General features: G+C 40.5%; 1 protein-coding gene across 1 annotated transcript in view; it reads right to left on the reverse strand.

Annotated features, from left to right (window-relative positions):
* The window catches only part of LOC113406513 (zinc finger FYVE domain-containing protein 9-like), a 70,100-nt gene that overhangs the window by 25,149 nt on the left and 26,989 nt on the right, over window positions 1–17,962 (reverse strand). Inside the window, exons 4-9 of the mRNA XM_026651762.1 lie at window positions 13,070–13,169; window positions 6,687–6,863; window positions 5,936–6,105; window positions 4,861–4,984; window positions 3,094–3,216; window positions 1,903–2,058 (exon numbers count right to left, since the gene is read on the reverse strand). Of these exons, the coding sequence (XP_026507547.1) occupies window positions 1,903–2,058; window positions 3,094–3,216; window positions 4,861–4,984; window positions 5,936–6,105; window positions 6,687–6,863; window positions 13,070–13,169 (850 nt within the window). The remainder of the gene's footprint in view (window positions 1–1,902; window positions 2,059–3,093; window positions 3,217–4,860; window positions 4,985–5,935; window positions 6,106–6,686; window positions 6,864–13,069; window positions 13,170–17,962) is intronic.

Below are 17,962 nucleotides of genomic sequence, written 5' to 3' on the forward strand. Positions count from 1 at the left end.
GAGAGGAAAGGATGGATATGTAAAGAATGCATTATATGCTGCTGTGGGAATTTATCCTGCATCCCATGATTTATTAAAGCCTGAGTGAGAATCATTTTTATATCATACAGCTACTCAAGATAGAACTTGTTTCTACTACAAGTCTGAAATATAGCAATAAGTATTTTCAAAACTACCTCCAAAACTGGGAACTCTAAGTGCTGGAGTTTGGTTTCTGATTAAAAATTGTAAAACTAGCACTACCTCTCTTAGCACTGCGGTGTAGTACATCAAATTACTACCAGTAGAGTGCTAAAAATAGGACTCAGAATACATTATGTAGAAGTTATAAATTATGTAGCGTAATTGTACACCATAGCACTGCAATATACACATCATCATAGTTAGAAGACAACAACGTTTCTGCATTGTTGGTTAAGTCAGATTTGGAAATTATTTATTCCCACCATATCTGAAACCAGTAAGGCCATGTGACAATGGTACATTTTGTATCAAGCACCTTCACTGGACAAGCTGGCCTTTGTTGTAAAAAGACAGATATTTTGAGATCCTCTTTTTCATTATCTCACTTAACAGTTGGATTCAATCGATCATTCAAAGAGAGCTTTGGATGATTATTTACAATACTTTGTACAGAACATGCAATAGATGATCTGTACATGTATATGAATTTTTAATATAAATCCCTGTGTGCAATACGATTTCTCCTCTAGAGGACTAACCTGGAGTACAAAATAAATTAACATATCTAGATATTTTATACCATCATTTTTTTTCTTTATGACCAATGATTTTTGGATTCTTGTGAGTGGCAATTGTTAAAGTGACAGCCCATTTGTCCAGTAATATCTAAATTAGGTACAAAAAACTATATTAATACAACTTTATGGTTGGGATTTTATATGTATCAAAGATAGGAAATTCTGGTATGAATCCTACAGCAACTGCAATTCATCCATGCCTTACATATATACATAACATTACTTTATGACGTCATTTTTTATGCTGTAATGTGGCCAATTTACAATTACTATAGGAAATCATAATTTTGAATTACCTAATTTTAGTGCATTTACCATAACCACAATGCTTCATTAACGATTTCTTGCATTTTATTTCCATGTGTTAAAAACATCTGATTGCAAACTGAAATTATTACTATATTATTTGTATTACTGTAGTGCCCAAGAGCCCTGGTCTGGAGCCCACTGTGCTAGGCACTGTAAAAACTAGAGCTACCAACTCCAAATTTATGTAACCCTTGCTCAAATTCTGAGGACAGCACCTGGCATACCAGACCAGGCACCAGATAAATGCATGGAAGAATCCCTCTTTACAGATTGCAGAGAGATTTTATGGCGACTATTCCAGCCCTAATGCTGTAGTACCATATGATGGACCTTTATTCACCTTACCCCCTCTCATGTGTACATGCCTGGCTCAGACGCAGTTCCCCTGCCCTCCCCTACACACTTTCACACTTTGAGAACTTAGTAAGGGCTGAAAATAATTTTACCTTAGAGAGTCACTTTTGAGCTGAAAAAACAACAAGAAAAAATCCTATCCAAGTATAATTTTTTGAAAATTACAGACAGCTGGCAAAAGGGGCTTAGAAGGAAAGCATTTCCCCTTCAATATAATTGTTGCTACTGCAATGCTACCCTCTTCTCCAATTAGAGCGTAGATACTTTATTTCCTGCACTCCCATTTACCTTAGTGAATATCATACTAATACTGAATACTAATAACTGAAGTGAACTCAGATCACTACCAACTTTGATCACTACATTTTCTACTTTTAAATAAAAATAAATTCTCAATTTTATCAAAGCAATTCTCTAGTCCATTAATTTTATTTATTGAAGTCACCTACTATAGATTTCAAATAGAAATCGTTCCCACCTGCCAAGGCGTCCCGATAAAGTTGCACAAAATGATTAAAGATATCCTTCGGCAAACACTTCTCATCAGGTAAACACTGCAGGAGAATCACTATCTCCGACTGCCCCACTGCATGCATTCCCTTTGTAGTGAAACACCAGCACTTCCTGTTCACATCTGCAGAGAGGAAAACATGACTCAGGCTGGAAAAAGTAGATTTCCACTCAACATCTGTTTGCCATGCCCAAACTTCACTATCGGAAGACAGCACATTTAAAAAAAATCAATTACGCTAACATTGCATAACGCTGGCACTTGCTACTAAGATACCTAAGGCTCTATGACCCAAATCTTGCACACAAACATGCCTGAACACAACAGAGCAGATCAATACAACAGGGGTCTACATTCCAAAATAGGGGTGGAATGTGGATGGGGGTAGAGGAATCAGGGCGATGGCTAATCGGATGGTGCATAGCATCGTCCACTGGGCCACTACACTGCTTTGAGGTTTGGGAAAGGGGATGTAGGACATGTTCCAAGAAATATGAACATGTTGCTGTTGAGTCAGATGCTGAGAGTAGCAAAACCAGCACACATTTTAAAAGTGCATTTTTTATCTTTTGTATGAGCATTTAGTGACCCTAAAAATGTGTTGCTACAAAAGTGTCCTGCTTTTTATTTTGAAATAAAAGTGGAGACCAACTGAGGCACTTAAACTAAAAGCCTCCCCACTCATACCCCCTCCATAATATAGACCAGATGATCTGAGAGGCCAGGTGTTTTCAGCGAGGGCTGTCTGACCATGGAACTCACTTCACCCCCTGATCTGACAGAGCCACAATCCTGCTTGTTTTCAGAGCATCATTGAAAGATTTATCTGTTTTCCCGAGATATGAGAAGGGTTCAAGTGGATTAACAATGAGGGGAGGATTGGTGAATAATAGTGAGCCCTGTTGGGTTGGATGGGTATGTAGGATGCTCCAGGCGCATGTACAGATAATTTTATACAAAAATACAAACTGGACTAATCCAACCTAGAGCAAGGGATCGCTGCGTTTTATAATTTAATAGGAATAAAAATATAGTACATTTTACTTCCATGCAGCAATTCACAGATTGTGGGTAGTAAATATCAAATGCTGTGTTTTCAACCAGGAATACGTAGACAATCTTTTTGCCCCCCTCTTATTAAATAAAAAAATAACTTACAATTCACAATTTTAACCATGGACAGCAAATTTGCATTTAAAACAAACACAAGAGGGTCAGGGCTGCCATCTTCCAGCTGCTGCATCACAGAGATCTGAGAAGGTCTTTCTTCTACAGCATAGTCTATAAGAAAGAAACGCATCGTGAAGTCATTTGCTTATTTGGACAGTAATCTACTCAGCAAAGTAATCAGCTAAGCAATGACATCACTCTAATGTATACAGTTTGATTCACTTACATTTTACCTGACATTTTAAAATTTATTTTGTTCTGATACTTGTTGGGCCGGGATTTTCAAATTTCAATGATTTGAGTACCTGACTCCCTCAGGCCCCTTTGAAAATTCCAGCCTTAATTTTTATCAACTAATTTGTATCAATAGCAGTAACAACTTGAAAAATCAAACCTTTGACTTCCTTTTAGAAACAAGTGTTAGTGTAGACTACAATGTGAAATGCTAAAAAAAACCCCAACAACGTTAACACTTAGTATTTATATTGTGGTAGCACCTAGGAGCTTCAGTCACAGAGCTTACAATCAAGTGCAACAGCCTACAGTACAACAGCAAAGGAGGGAGAATAAAAAAAATGGACAGAAGGTTCAAATCCTGTGTCTCAAATTTATTCAGTAAGATACTCAAAATATAGACACTTTCTTTGATTAGATCCACATGAACTGAGTGTTTAAATATAAACACCCGAACTGTTGAAGTAATCTGTGCTCCTGCCTACAAGTCAGCAATGTGGCTTTATAAAGAAATAAGGGAAATTTGGAAGGGTGTTTGTTATCCTGCCACCTATAAACATCTAGAGAGAAAGTTCACCTCACTAAAGTGAAAAGTATATTTGAAATCTTTGTAAATTTGATTTAAATGTCCACTTGGTGGTTAAAATGTTGTAAGTCAAACCAGGCACAATGACATTTGAATTAATTCAAGCATACACAAAGTATGATTTACTGATGATATCCATGTAAAATTGTTGGGCTTGTGAGTTTTGGCTCATGTGCTGAAAAGCATGCTGCAATTTAATTAAGTAAAGCTAGATTACTAGTTTCTCTCTGTTACAGAGGTTCAATAATTAGGCAGCTTCATGAATAGCTAATACAGCATGGGGGCAGACTGGTTTTGAAAATGTAAGTATGCTTACTTATTTTTTTTAACAATATCCTAGATAAAGTTACTTACTGTTTAATTAGAAATATGCTGAACTAAACACAAATTTGAAAGGGGAACTACAAAAAAAAAGTGAAAAGTGAGTTAAGGCCACTAATACATGCTAACGCTCTCCTAAGAACTTCCTGGTTCACTTAAGATACTCACAAGTATGAGAAGTCTCATCACAACCAATGGTATTTATGATGTCATTAAATTATATATTTTGGGATACCTTCAACCAAGCAGAAGTTCCAAGAAAATTTCACAGAGTGGAAACATGAATATTTATATGACTAATTAAAATGTATCTCTGTGCTGAATGTTCCCCACAGTCTGATTAATAAGGAAATTAGCACATACTTCTGGGCTCAATTTTTTTTTGCTTTGTATTTTACTTTTAATAGTAATTTCATTGTCAGAACGATGTTTTCTACAGAAGCCTGTGAGCACTATCTAGTGCCAAGCCAGTTAACTACACATTAGTATTCATCGTTAATATCTTTAGGCTATATCCAGGATCCAACTTTCTATCTATATGTGGCAGCCTGAATTGTTAAGCTGCCACCAGTAAATGTCACAAATAGCTGTCCATTTACCCCTACAGCTCTCACCTCCTTTTACTCCAGTGGAGATCAGAATTGGAGGAAGACCATCTTCAGGGATCAGGTTCATCGCACTGCCAACTGGACTGCCAACCTGAGTTATACTGCCCGAGAATCCAGAAGTGTTATCAGTCTACAAAAAGGAAACAATAAGAAAGAACAGCTTTTTAAAAAAAAAAGCAAGAGCTGGGTAGACTTCATCCTTAGATTGCTAGATGTAGGTGAACGAGGTATATCCACTCTATAGAATTATCAGAGGTACAAGTTAACCCTCGGTACATGCAGGGGCGGCTCTATGTATTTTGCCGCCCCAAGCACAACAGGCAGGCGGCTTTCGGCGGCGCGCCTGCGGACGGTCCGCTGGTAACGCGGATTCGGCGGCATGCCCGCGGGAGGTCCGCTGGTCCCGCGTCTTCGGCGTGCCCGCCGCCGAAGAGCTGCCGAAGCCGCGGGACCAGCGGACCTCCCGCAGGCATGCCGCCGAAGGCAGCCTGACTGCCGCCCTCACGGCAACCATCAGGCTGCCCCCCGCGGCCTGCCGCCCAAGGTACACACTTGGTGCGCTGGTGCCTGGAGCCGCCCCTGGGTACATGACATTGACACAGACTAAGACAGACCCAGCACCTCCTCTCTCTATAAACACGCGTACAAACAAAACAGAAACAAAGCAGCTACGGTTACACCAAGCTTCTGCCCACGAGTTTGAAAATATTTACCAGAGCTCCGTTCCGGGCCGCTCCGGCTGAATTTAAGCCCGTCCCTTTATCCATACAGACAGGCTGTATACCCAAAGCTTGGAAAACTCCTTGCACAGTAGTGGCCTGATACTGGATTAGAGCTCTAAAATGCTACTTCATAATGGCATATGCAATTCAACGGCTCATTCCAAAATACATAGCCAGCTTCAGCTCTCTGCAAACCTCAAAATCAGCATGGACATAAGCCATACATATTACTAAAAGAGAATCTTAAATCAACAGACTGCACGTATCAGTCTCACTTAAATTGCCATAGAACTGAATGTACCATCCAGGACAACGTGACGATGCTGTTCTGAAAAATAAACAGCACAATGTTTCCTCACCTCTACTGATAAAGTGCTGTTGGTCACAGGCTTGGTTGGATCATGAGACACTGCTAGGGTTCCTGTAGGAGTCGTCCCAGCCACTGTCAATTTTGCTGCATCAGCAACTTCTCCATTAGGTAATATCCCATCAGCAAACCAAACACGTCTTTGTTCTCTGGGTTGAGCCACTAGTGAGAAAAATAGAGTTCAAAATCTCACAGCAACATGAAATGGAAGCTTCGCTCAAGAAAAGTGAAGTGGTTTACTTCTAATGTAAAAAGTAGCAATGATAGCAGGGATGTGACAAATCCATATTAACAGTATTAGGCAAATATTGAATACAAATTCAAATGGTGGCAGAAGGGCACCAGGGTCAGTGGGTTGATAGTATTATAATACACAGTAGAGATGGGAGGAACAAGTGGTAAGATGGTATCTGTGCAAGATTCCCTAGACTAAGAAAATAAGATATCTACTTAATCAATACAAGAAAAAAAACACTTTATTGCATATATGGGGCTCTCTGATATAATTCCTACACACTAAGTACTTTAGAGAAATATCAGCCAGCATGATTAGGCTCAATCATCTCCATGTGTTTGGAAATTACATTTGTACATACATTTCCTGTCTGCATTTCTCTTTCCCTTTGACCCAACCCACATGACAAGTGTCCTTAGCTGCAAGGTTTGAAAGGGGTGTGTTACCAGAGATTCACATTCACATTTAATCAAAGCTTGTTTAGAAAAAAGTGAAAGTTTTTTCTTACTGTCTGCTCCAGGGTGCTTTAAAACTCCCACAGGTACCATCACAGTGGGAGGTGGAGAGCTCAGGGCTCCTGAGGCCTGAGCTTGCTGCAAGGGAGGGATAGTAGAACAGTATTCAGCAGGATTGTTAGGGTTAGGACTCTGGCTTGAGGCACTCATCATGTTCTCCCAGGCTTGAGCTAAAGCAAACAGAAAACAAGAAATGTGAATGTACATCTAAGTACGCAACACTCCACGATGATGGGTAAATTCACAGCTCCAATAGCTCTGGGCTTTTCCACCTACCCTGGGCAATCTCTTCTTACTTTGATTAAAAACAGAGAGGACTTACACAGTGAAATTGTGACTAAAGAACAAAATACATGGAAAGACTATTGGTGTTCTGTGATAAGAACCTCAGCTTACATGGAAGTGTATTCCAAAATTGTTAGCTATATATTTTGGTGTTAGTGGCACTTAGTTCCTTATCCGTCATTTTGTCGTCTCCTTAGAGGATCTGAAAAATCAATTTTTATTTATACATTACCAGAGGGTTACACGACATTCTACAGACAGGCAAAAGTCTCACTCTTTACCCCAAAGATATTGCAATCTAGGTTACACAACACCAGGGCAACAGATTTACTTTTGCAAATGAGTACAGTACATTGTATTTTTTTATATCCAGAATAAACCAGTCTACCGTAACACCTTATTTTTCAAACTTTGAAGAAGTTTGTGTGCTGTGAACTTTTGAAGACATGGCCTGAACTTTAACTCAACCCAAAAAACCCAAATGATTTTTAGTTTAAATACAACACACACCACTTTTAAGTCAACAATGTCAGTCAGAGAACAAGCTCTTCTCTTTTAGTCAGAGAACACTGCAGAACTGGATCTCAACTGAGCTATTTATTTGGTTGTCTATATAGGCAAAAGCACATAAAAAGGTGTGCAGCAAGATAACCATGCGATTCACACGCGCAGCAGAGCACACCGCCCCTTCAAATAAACGAATGTGTTACAAATAAATATATTCAAATAATAACACATATGCATCAAGGTACCCAAGGAATCCGGTGGCACCTTAAAGATGAACAGATTATTTAACAAATAAAACTGTTCATCTTTAAGGTGCCGCCAGACTCCTCATTGTTTTTGTGGATACCGACTAACACAGCTACCCCTCTGATACAAGGTACCCGAGGTCTCTCCAGGGCAGCCACAGGTACCTAAACCAATCACATACTGTATTCAAAAAAACATTTGTGAAGCTTTTCGACTCCTTTGGGATGAAAGGTGCTAGATAAACTAAGCTATATATGAACATCTTTAACCACAGAAAAGCAAATAGGACATCAAAGAAAAATAGCTCTTTATTATATCAACTTATAAACACAATGCAGAGCCAGTGAAAGGATTTTGAGCCCTTTAGGACATTTCAATTTGATGAGAAAGGGCAGATTCAACGATTTTTAAAAAGCAATTCAGTGTCAATACAGAGTCCGGACATATAGGAGGGAGACTTAAAACAAAGGAAACAGATATCCTTAGGATCGCCTTCTTGGGATACCTAGAGCAGTTTTGTTTCAATCTTCTCTCCTTCACTTCATCACAGCCTGTGTCAGTTCAGAAATAGTTATCCACTAGAAATACCTTCTCAGGCAAAGATGGCATCAGGAACCGGAAATAAGCACATACTTAATGGATGTCTATGGATGAGCACTATTAAACAAAAAATAGTGAAATGAAAATCCAATTCAGCAACCAAGTGAAATAACTACATCCAAAGTATAATCCATACAAGTGCAAAGAATGACTAACCCAAAATGCACTGAATGACAAAAGTCTGGAACTGCCCTGAATTACAAAAATCTGGAACTGCACGGAAACTGATTGGATCAGGTAAGATTAGATCTGGTCAAATGAACTGACAGGCAACTGACTAGCAAAAGGAAATCATCATTACAAAGCACTGCAGATGGACAGAAACACAGATGACAAGTTGGCCCAGCAGCAGATACATGCTAGTATGCAGGCAATGCTTTCCCTATAATAAAACAAGCAGTGGTGTCACTATTGTCTACCACTAATGTGTATCAGTGCTGGCAACAGAACAGAAAAGCTTTTAAAAGGAAATCATTGTAACGTGATCAATTTTGTTATACCTCTTTACAAGAACATTTGGTTTCAACTAAAATATTTTCAGGTTCCTCTCTTCTCCAAAACAAAAACAAATCCTACTCATAACCAAATGGAGCCAGCAGTCTCTGGCCAAACACATGCATACTTCATTGTTCTTGTTCGGTTCATTCTGAAATGTATTAATTTCTCTATCTAAAATGTAACACTTCTCAGCACCTTTGTCATAAGAACAGCCCTACTGGGTCAGACCAATGCTCCACCTAGCCCAGTATCCTGTCTTTTGACAGTGGCCAGTTCCTAACACTTCAGAGGGAATGAACAGAACAGGGCAATTATCGACTGATCCATCCCCTGTCCCAGCTTCTGGCAGTCAGAGGCTTAGGAACACTCAAAGCAGGGGGCTGCATCCCTGACCATCTTGGCTAAAAGCCATTGCTGGACCTATCCTCCAGGAAATTATCTACAGTAATTCTTTTTTGAACCCAATTATACTTTTGGGCTTCACAACATCTCCTGGCACCAAGTTCCACAGGTTGACTGCATCGTGTGAAGTACTTCCTTATGTTGGTTTTAAACCTGCTGCCTAATGATTTAATTGGGTGACCTGTGAGGCAGGATGGGAGAAGACAACCTGGGCCCTGCGGCTGGCCCCCTACCTGGCCAGCGAAGCCCAAGCGGCCTATATGGCCCTGAGTGAGAAATAGGCCAGGAGATATGATGCAGTAAGGGCAGCCATCCTAGATCGGGTGGGGCTGTCCGTCGAGGTTCCGGGCGGCGAGGTGGACACGGGGTTTGCAGCCCCGGGCATTCACCCAGTAGTTAATGGACTGGGCCACCCGATGGCTGAGACCTGATGCCCAGACAGAGGGGGAGATCATGGGCGTGCTCATCCGAGAATAGTTTTTACATGGCCTCCGCAAGAACATATGGGTATGGCTGAGACGACACCAATCCAGTACGGTAGAGGCAGCAGTAAAACTGATGGAGGAGTATGCAGAGGCAAACTTCCCCAGGAAAGAAGACACCCATATAAGGAAGAAGAAACCGGGAGAAAAGCCAGGGAACCCCCGACCAGGAAAGGTCCAGATTAAAAATGGGAGAACAACCAGGGAGCTCCCACTGGGACCAGGCCGCTCATCTGCTGGCAGAGCAGGTGACCGGGACATAAAAAGGGGGACTGCCCGGACATGGAATGTGGCTTTGCAGAGATTTGTGGGTGGACCAACTTTGGAGGATAGGGGAAGGGGCGGAAACTGTCCGCCATTCCCATGATGGTGGGGAGGAGACCCCAGTGAGATCTGGTGGATACAGCCTCCCCCTGCTCTCTTGTAAGCAGGAGGCTGGTGAAGCTGCAATGGATGATTTCCGGTGCCGAAGTGAATTTGGAGAGCATCCATGGGGATGAGAGGCAGTGCCCAATGGTCCAGGTGCCCCTTGAGGTCCAGGACAGGTTCCGCTGGAAACAGGTTGAGGTAGTAGAGAGCCTGCCATACCCAGTGGTGGTGGGCACCAACTGGGACCCCAGCCTAAGAGGGAAAGCAGGTCAGGGGAGGAAGGCCCACGGTAGGAAAAGGGGGAGACCCCTCGAGGAAGAGATCTCTGAAGCAAAAAAACCCTAGAGTACAGAGCCCGAGTCAGGAAGGCCGGGAGAAGGAAAGAATAGAGGCGGTATCTGCCCCATGGTCCTCAGAGGAGCTGAAGAGCCTAACAGAACTCCCTGTAAGGGGACCCCCGAAAGATGAGACCCAGGCCCCGCTTGACGGGTTTTTGGGAACCTGAAGTCCTGGGTGTCCAGGGAAAAGCTGGGATCAGCCTCGAGCCCCTCTCAGGGGCAAAGGGAGAAAAGGAAGGGGAACACTCCTGGGGGTATGAATGGTGAGAGGACCTGTGGGTGGCGGCAGAGCTATGGGAGCGTCCACCCACCACGCAATGTGGCTTCTGTGGGTGGGGGATGGCTGAACCCCACAAGGAAGACCCGGCAGGTCACTGGAAAGATGAGGGAGGACTCCCCCATATGGCCCCGCCCAGTAGGGGGCGAAGAGGACTTGGATGGGTGAACCTGGCAGTTGGAGAAGAGGGGGGCGTGTGTGACAGGGTGCTGGGCAAAAACTACTGACTCAGCCCTCTGTCACACCAGCGCCTAATAAGGGAAGTAAACTGGAGCTGGCCAAAGAAAACCTGCACCTAAATGGTGAATGGGAGTCAGCTGCCTGTCCAATTAGCCGGGGGCTGGGAGGAAGGAAGCAGGGGGGGGGGGGAGCGAGGGAGTGGAAGCAGAGTGATAGCTCTTCCCTCCTGGGTGCAGACACTAGAATCCAAGCTGTGTATGGTGAAAAGGTGGCGGAAGCACAACCTTTCATAAACGGCACCAGTGGTTACTGAAACCCAGGGTCTCCGAGAGACTTTGTCAGCACAGCTTACTTTGCTTAAGAGCTTTTGGTGTGGCACCTTGTCGAAGGCTTTCTGAAAATCCATGTACACTATATCAACTGGATCACCTTTGTCCACATAATTGTTGACCCCTCAAAGAATTCTAATACATTTGTAAGGCACGATTTCCCTTTACAAAAGCCACGTTGACTCATCCCCAATATATCATGTTCATCTACGTGTCTGATAATTCATCAAAAGCCAATGTCATATTTGTGCCTACCTTTAATTCCTAGTTACTGTAAACTACAATTTCTTATCATGCTGCTTATAGCCACCAGTGGAAGATGTTGATATTTAGCACTTTATATTTTTTCAAATTGCTTCACAAACATTAATTAAGCTTTAACGCTCCTCTGAGATAGATAAAAATTATTCCCATTTAACAGCTATGGAATCTTCCCAAAAATTTTGAATGCCACACTTGAGCATTCACAACTCCAGCTGAAGTCAATGGGACCTCCAGGTGTATTCAGGTCCTCTGAACAATCAAGCTCTAAGTGAAGTGTCAATGGGGAACACAAAAATCAAGGCATCCCAAAGTGGACACTTCTGAAAACCCTGGCCTAAGTAATTTCAGAGACTGACTGATTATAAAGCCAGAAGGGACCACAGTCTGTCTTCCTGCATAACACAGGCCATAATACTTCCCTAAATTAATTCCTGTTTAAACTACGGGATTTATTTTAGAAAAACATCCAATCTTGATTCTAAAATGTGTTGTGATGAAGAATTCACCACAAGCGTTTGGAACATCTTACCGTGGCTAATCACCCGCACTGTTGAAAAACTGAATCTTATTTCTAGTCTATATTTTGCTATCTTCAACTTCCAGCCACTGGATCCTGTTACACTTATGCCTCTTAGAGTGAAGAGCCTATTATCCAATTTGTGTTCCTATGTACATCTTTAGACTGTGCTTAAGTCACCCCTTAACCTTCTTTTTTGATAAACTTGATTGAGTTCCTTGAGTCTATCACTATAAGGAATATTTTCCAATCCTTTAATTGTTTTCATGGCTCTTCTTTGAAACCTCTCCAATGTTTCAACATCCTTCTTGAATTGTAGATACCAGAACTGAACACAGTATTCCAGTTGTAGTAGCACCAGTGTCACATACAGAGGTAATATAAACTGCCCCACTTCTATTCAATAGTCCTGTTTATACATCCAAGGATTGTATTAGCCCTTTTGGTCCCAGCATCTCCCTCAGAGCTCATGTTCTGCCCGTAATTTGCCTGGACCCAGATCAGAACACAAGAGTTATTTAGTTGTGCCTATACCTCAGGAGTTTTTCCTGTACACAATCCATTAGACCAGGCCTCCTTCTCTGACACGAAGGAGTTAACAATAGTGATGTTATTTAATAGGTCAGCTAATAAGAAATGAAGTAGCATCCTCTTGTGAACTAAGATTACTTTCATGATTTCCCTATAGTATGTAGTCTAGAAAGGGACACAAATGTGGGTTTCTTCCCTTTGGTCTCCTGTATGAGAGGGTAAGAGGTCAGCCATTTGTTAAGAAAACAAGCAGAGCAAGCTTCCATACTTTCCTCCATACAAAACAAATTTTCTGAAATCCAAGCAGGGTGCTTTATGAAAAAACTCTTAATCTTTCTGCAACCTTACCTGCTTTTTAGGTTTCCCTAATTACGTGTGGTACAAGAGTCCCCAAGTCTCACAAGGATTTCAAGTTGACTTCCCTAGAGCCTTTGCATTTTTAAATATTTGCCAGCAAGAATATAGTGTTTTCAATAGGCTAGGCATACTGCAGCCACTGACCAACACAAAGCCAGTAAAACTTTGCATTTAGTCCCTATCTTTCTACTTACCATTCATTAGTACTGAATGACAGATTACACACACTCTGGCTTCTTTTCTGTCCATGTACAGCAACTTGCATTTCAGACTGCAGCATGCTGCACAGAAAACCTGGAGCAAAAGAAAAAACATATTGAATCACTCAATGTTTCATGATAAGAGTAATTTAAATAGATTAATTCAGATACTGAATACATTAGAAGGTGCAAAATTAGAAAGGAAATTATCAATAATCCTCCAACAGCGTCACAGTGAAATTGATTAAGATCAAATGACCTAGTGTCAGTCTCATTTAATCCTACTGGAGTAAGCGCTATCTGCAATAATACAAATGTACACACTCCCCACAGGAGTAATTTAAAAATGCAGGTTTGAGATAATGGCTAATGGACCAGGAAAATCATATATGTAATCCCATAGTGGCCACCTTTACAGCTCTCTGGAATGAATGATGTTTAAAACACAACACTGGGAAAGTGCTCAAGCCGTTTCTCTGGTCACTTAAATCAAAGCCAAAACTGGATATGGGGAGGGGGAGGGATGAGTGAGATACATTTCAGAAGGAAGGACAGCCATTTTGTCTCTACTCTTGAGACCTGCACTGTTGTAACTCTCAGTAGTTCAAATGTACAAGACTCATCCCACACCACGCTGGTTGCTAAAGGGGAACACTGCATGACTTGTGCTGGAAGGACCAACTAGAACGCTGTAGCTTCATTGCCAGTACTTTCCACCTGCACCAGGACTAACAGCTCAGTGACCCCGGGCAGCGTGCTACAAGAAAGTGCAATTGTAACAACAATGGCAATGCCTGTGCACCATTACAAACATTTGTATGGAGACATGAGGTACTTTACCTATGTGGCAATACAGTGCTGCCTGTAATGCCCAAATTCTCCAGTGCAGACAAGATTCTGGCCAGTCTATCTTAAGGTTTACAATATGTATTTAAATAAAAAGTCAATGTTTTCCCCTATGTGTCCTAGGGCTTTTGTTCAGGTGACATATGAAGCCACTGATGAGTGCATGTTTCATGCAGAAAAACAGCTTAAAGCATATGAAATTTAGACGCATCAGACACTATGCTGTAAACTCTCTCTGAAAGTCAAGTCAGAAATTTAGATTTCAACCTAACGTAGTTTCAATTTTATTTGGTTTTCATATGCATAATTAACAGTGTATCTTTCTTTTAATCTTCATAGACCTTCATGTAATCCTATACTTTTTTCCTACCCCAACTGCAACATTTCTAAATCTTGCACATTTTAAAACTACATACAAAGACCAGTCTATACTACAAGTGAGTCAAAGTACTCTGTTCCAACAGTTAAACATAATAGTGTCTGTCTACCTCCTAGCCCAGTTAAAATGACAGAGTTTGGTTCAGTGTGCACTAAAAATGTTGGCCATGTTGTAACGAGGGGCATCCATTTTGTAAATAAGTCCTGTAACAATGTTGTAGTTTATAACGTAGAGATGAGGCCCAAGCCTGAGACACGATTTTAGCATACAAATGATGAGAGCTGGAATAACAATTTTGTCACCTGGATGATCTCATCTAATGGTGTGTAAATTGTAACATTTCCTTTTCTAATTATGTCAGCTATCCTTTACCAGCTTTTAAAGCAATATTACCAGCACTGGTTTCTGAGTAATTTATTTTGAGATATTGTGCTTCATTTCAATTCTCAGGGAAGCCTATCCACTGGAAAATTCAGTTCAGATTTAAACTAGGAGGACAATTACAGAACATGGAAAAATCAATGTCCTCAACCACAGACCAAAGGACTAAACTAATTAATTTCTAATTCAGGACCCTTTGAAGAAGATTACAGTCTGCATTTAACAAGGCTTTTCAAGCACAATGATTTCTATGATCTAAATACTAAACAGAAATAGATAGTAGAATGACAAAACGTTAACATCTGTTCTCATTGGCATCTTTAACTTTGTAGTAGGTGGAGTGCAGGTGTTGTATATAATCAAATATAAACAATATTTAAGGTGAAAGTGAAGTGTGCTTTCCTGTTTTTCAGCAATATATATATTTATTTGAAAGCAACTGTCAAGCAATTAGTATTTCACATAGCAGAAAATGGCAGCTTGTCTAAACGCAGCAAGCTTACACGGTGCAGTTACAAGGTTTTATGTTTGTTTTTGTTTTACTACTTAGTGCAAGGAGAATCACTAGTTTGGCTTACAGAACAGAACTGGCACATACAAATATTCCACTTGTTCTACACAAGGATATCACAGGTGACCACTACAGATGACAATGGAAAATACATATACAAAATATAAACAATTAAAATGAATAGTTTCCCCTAAAATATCTCATCACTTTTCAAGTTCTTAAGTTTAAAACAAAGTTTGGTAAACATGCATATTTAATTTCGGCCATCTCCCTGATGTTCAGTGGCTCACATTGATTTTGTCAATTACTACACAAATTAAAACAGCAACGCTTTCTCCAGGTGCCATCCAACTATTTTTAAATGCAGTTTTTATTCTTAGGACTTTTTGGCCACAATGATTAGTTTTAAGGGAAACTGTTGTGTTACAATTCAGATTCAGAATCTCTTCGATTATTAACACTGAACATTTTAAAAATCTACATTTTTTTGCCCCTTGTGCGGTCTATTTAGCTATGTATTTCTGTTTACCCTTCAGTCATTTTCATTTTTTGTTTCTCATTCAGCAACAATAAACTAGTCTCAGAGTTTAAGGCTAGAAGGGACCACCAGATCATCTGTTCTGGCCTCCTGTACATCACAAGCCACTAAATACTACACAGCCACCACATACCAAACCCAACTACCAGAATTAGACCAAAATATTACAGCCTTCAGAAGACTAAATGACTGTGTGCCACAGGCAGAGAACAGGAGGGGCCAAAGGGCAACAATACCACTTCTAAAACTTGGGTTTCAAGGAGAATGATTGAGTTCAAACCAAAGAGCTGGTTTTCTTTAAAACACCCCCCCCAAAGCTTGTAGTCATTTGGTAAACTCACAAAAAACTAAAGTATGGCCTAGCTACTTGACAGTGACCCTTTAAATAAGTGACAGCTAAAATCAAATACCAGTGAGAGGCCTTATCCTGTTTCCACTGACATGATGGATTAAAAATTCTCATTGATTTTGGTAGGAGTAGGATTGGGCATTTAAACACATCAATAATTGAAAGATGCACTAAATTTAGGGATTTAAACTATATGGTACAAGTAGATAGTGACTGTATTACTTATTTTTCATTATTTATTGCATAATTTAGTATTGGTGGATTTCAATATTATTTGTATTAGTAAGAGTATGTGTTTATTCCAAAAGAGTGCTTAACCAGTCAGAACTATCATGAGAAGAATTTTTCGTCAAGTCTCAAATAAAGAGAACATGGAACAAATGCAAAAATATGATTGTGAACCCACTTAACTGGTAATTTGATTAATAGTCCTTTCACTTAATTGGACAATTGCCAGGAGAACAGATTCAGTGTTATGTATTTTAGTTGTTAAGAAAGACAAATGTCATACCTAGACAGCTATATGGGACACTTAATGTTTTCTGCAAGTCTCCTTCCTGGAGCAGACCGATATGAATCTCTGTTTGCTGAATTTGATTCTTTTAGGTCCTCTGTTCATGTCATTCTGCTTCCCTGCGCTATTCTGGCAGCTAAAGATCTGATCCAAAGCCCAGAGAAGTCAGTTGACTTCACAGGGCTTTGGACTGGACCTTAAATGAACCAAATTTACCTTAATATGTTTATTTTAAAAATGCATGAATGTTCCATTTTCATCTTATTTTTAAAGTAATTCATGGATGTTTGCCAGCCTAGTGTTTTTAAAATTAATTTTGAATAATCTGATTGAGACACTGCACCCCATATTCTTCAGATAGTATGATATGATTATGAAATAGTTATGATGCATTTTATGCAAGATATGTCATGTGAGATGTCATAGAAAATGTTATGATTTGCTGAATAGGATTATCCTATTTGTATGCATGTATCATTTTTGTATCTGAAATTATGAATATTAACTATGTTTCTGTACTTCAAATTTAGTTACATCTGGGTTAACGCCCACTGGACAAGATGCTTTCAGTCTAGATAGCTGGGTGGGGAAGGGCCTATTAAGGTCAATGAGCCATTAGTAAAAAACAAAAGGCCTTAGGAGAAGCTTATCTCCCACCTGGGGAGCCTTCCTGAGAACGCTACAGACAGCCTCCAAGTAATGGCTGCTATGACTCTACAAAGACGTGATGTGACAATATGTCTCTAGACTCCATCTGGGAATGGCAGCGTTTTTTCCACAGACCAGTCGGGGAACCTAGCTTTGAAACAAAGGGTTCCCACCATATGCAAAAGCTATATAAGGCAGGGAGTGACGTCATCGGGTGTTCTTCACTCCCCACACAACAAAACCCCTGGAAAAGCCTGAGGAACAAAGACTGAACTGGGGGAAGTGCTGGACCCAGGCTAAAGGGATTTTTAGCCTGTGAATGTAACAGCTGGGGATTCCAAGCTGTATAGCAAGTGCAGCTTGCCCCTTAATGTGTAGCCTGCTTGTATCATCTTAGGGTGAGAATCTGCTATTCATATCCAATCGAATTAGTATATTAAACTTAGTTTGCGGTTGTTGTTTATTTGCTAGGTAATCTGTTTTGATCTGTTTGCTATCACTTATAATCACTTAAAATCTATCTTTTGTAGTTAATAAACTTGGAAATCAGTGTGTGGAAATCATAACTCAGGGGCAAAAGGCTGTTGCACATTCCTCTCCACATTGAGCGAATTTTATGAGTTTACGCTGTACAGTTCCCTGTGCAGCGCAAGGTGGTATAATTTTGGGTTTATACTCCAGAGTGGGTGCGTGCCTGAAGAGCTGGGAGTAGCTTTCCCAT

Source organism: Terrapene carolina, unplaced genomic scaffold (genome assembly GCF_002925995.2).
Source record: "Terrapene carolina triunguis isolate 2854851 unplaced genomic scaffold, T_m_triunguis-2.0 Scaffold102, whole genome shotgun sequence".
Classification (NCBI taxonomy): domain Eukaryota; kingdom Metazoa; phylum Chordata; order Testudines; family Emydidae; genus Terrapene; species Terrapene triunguis.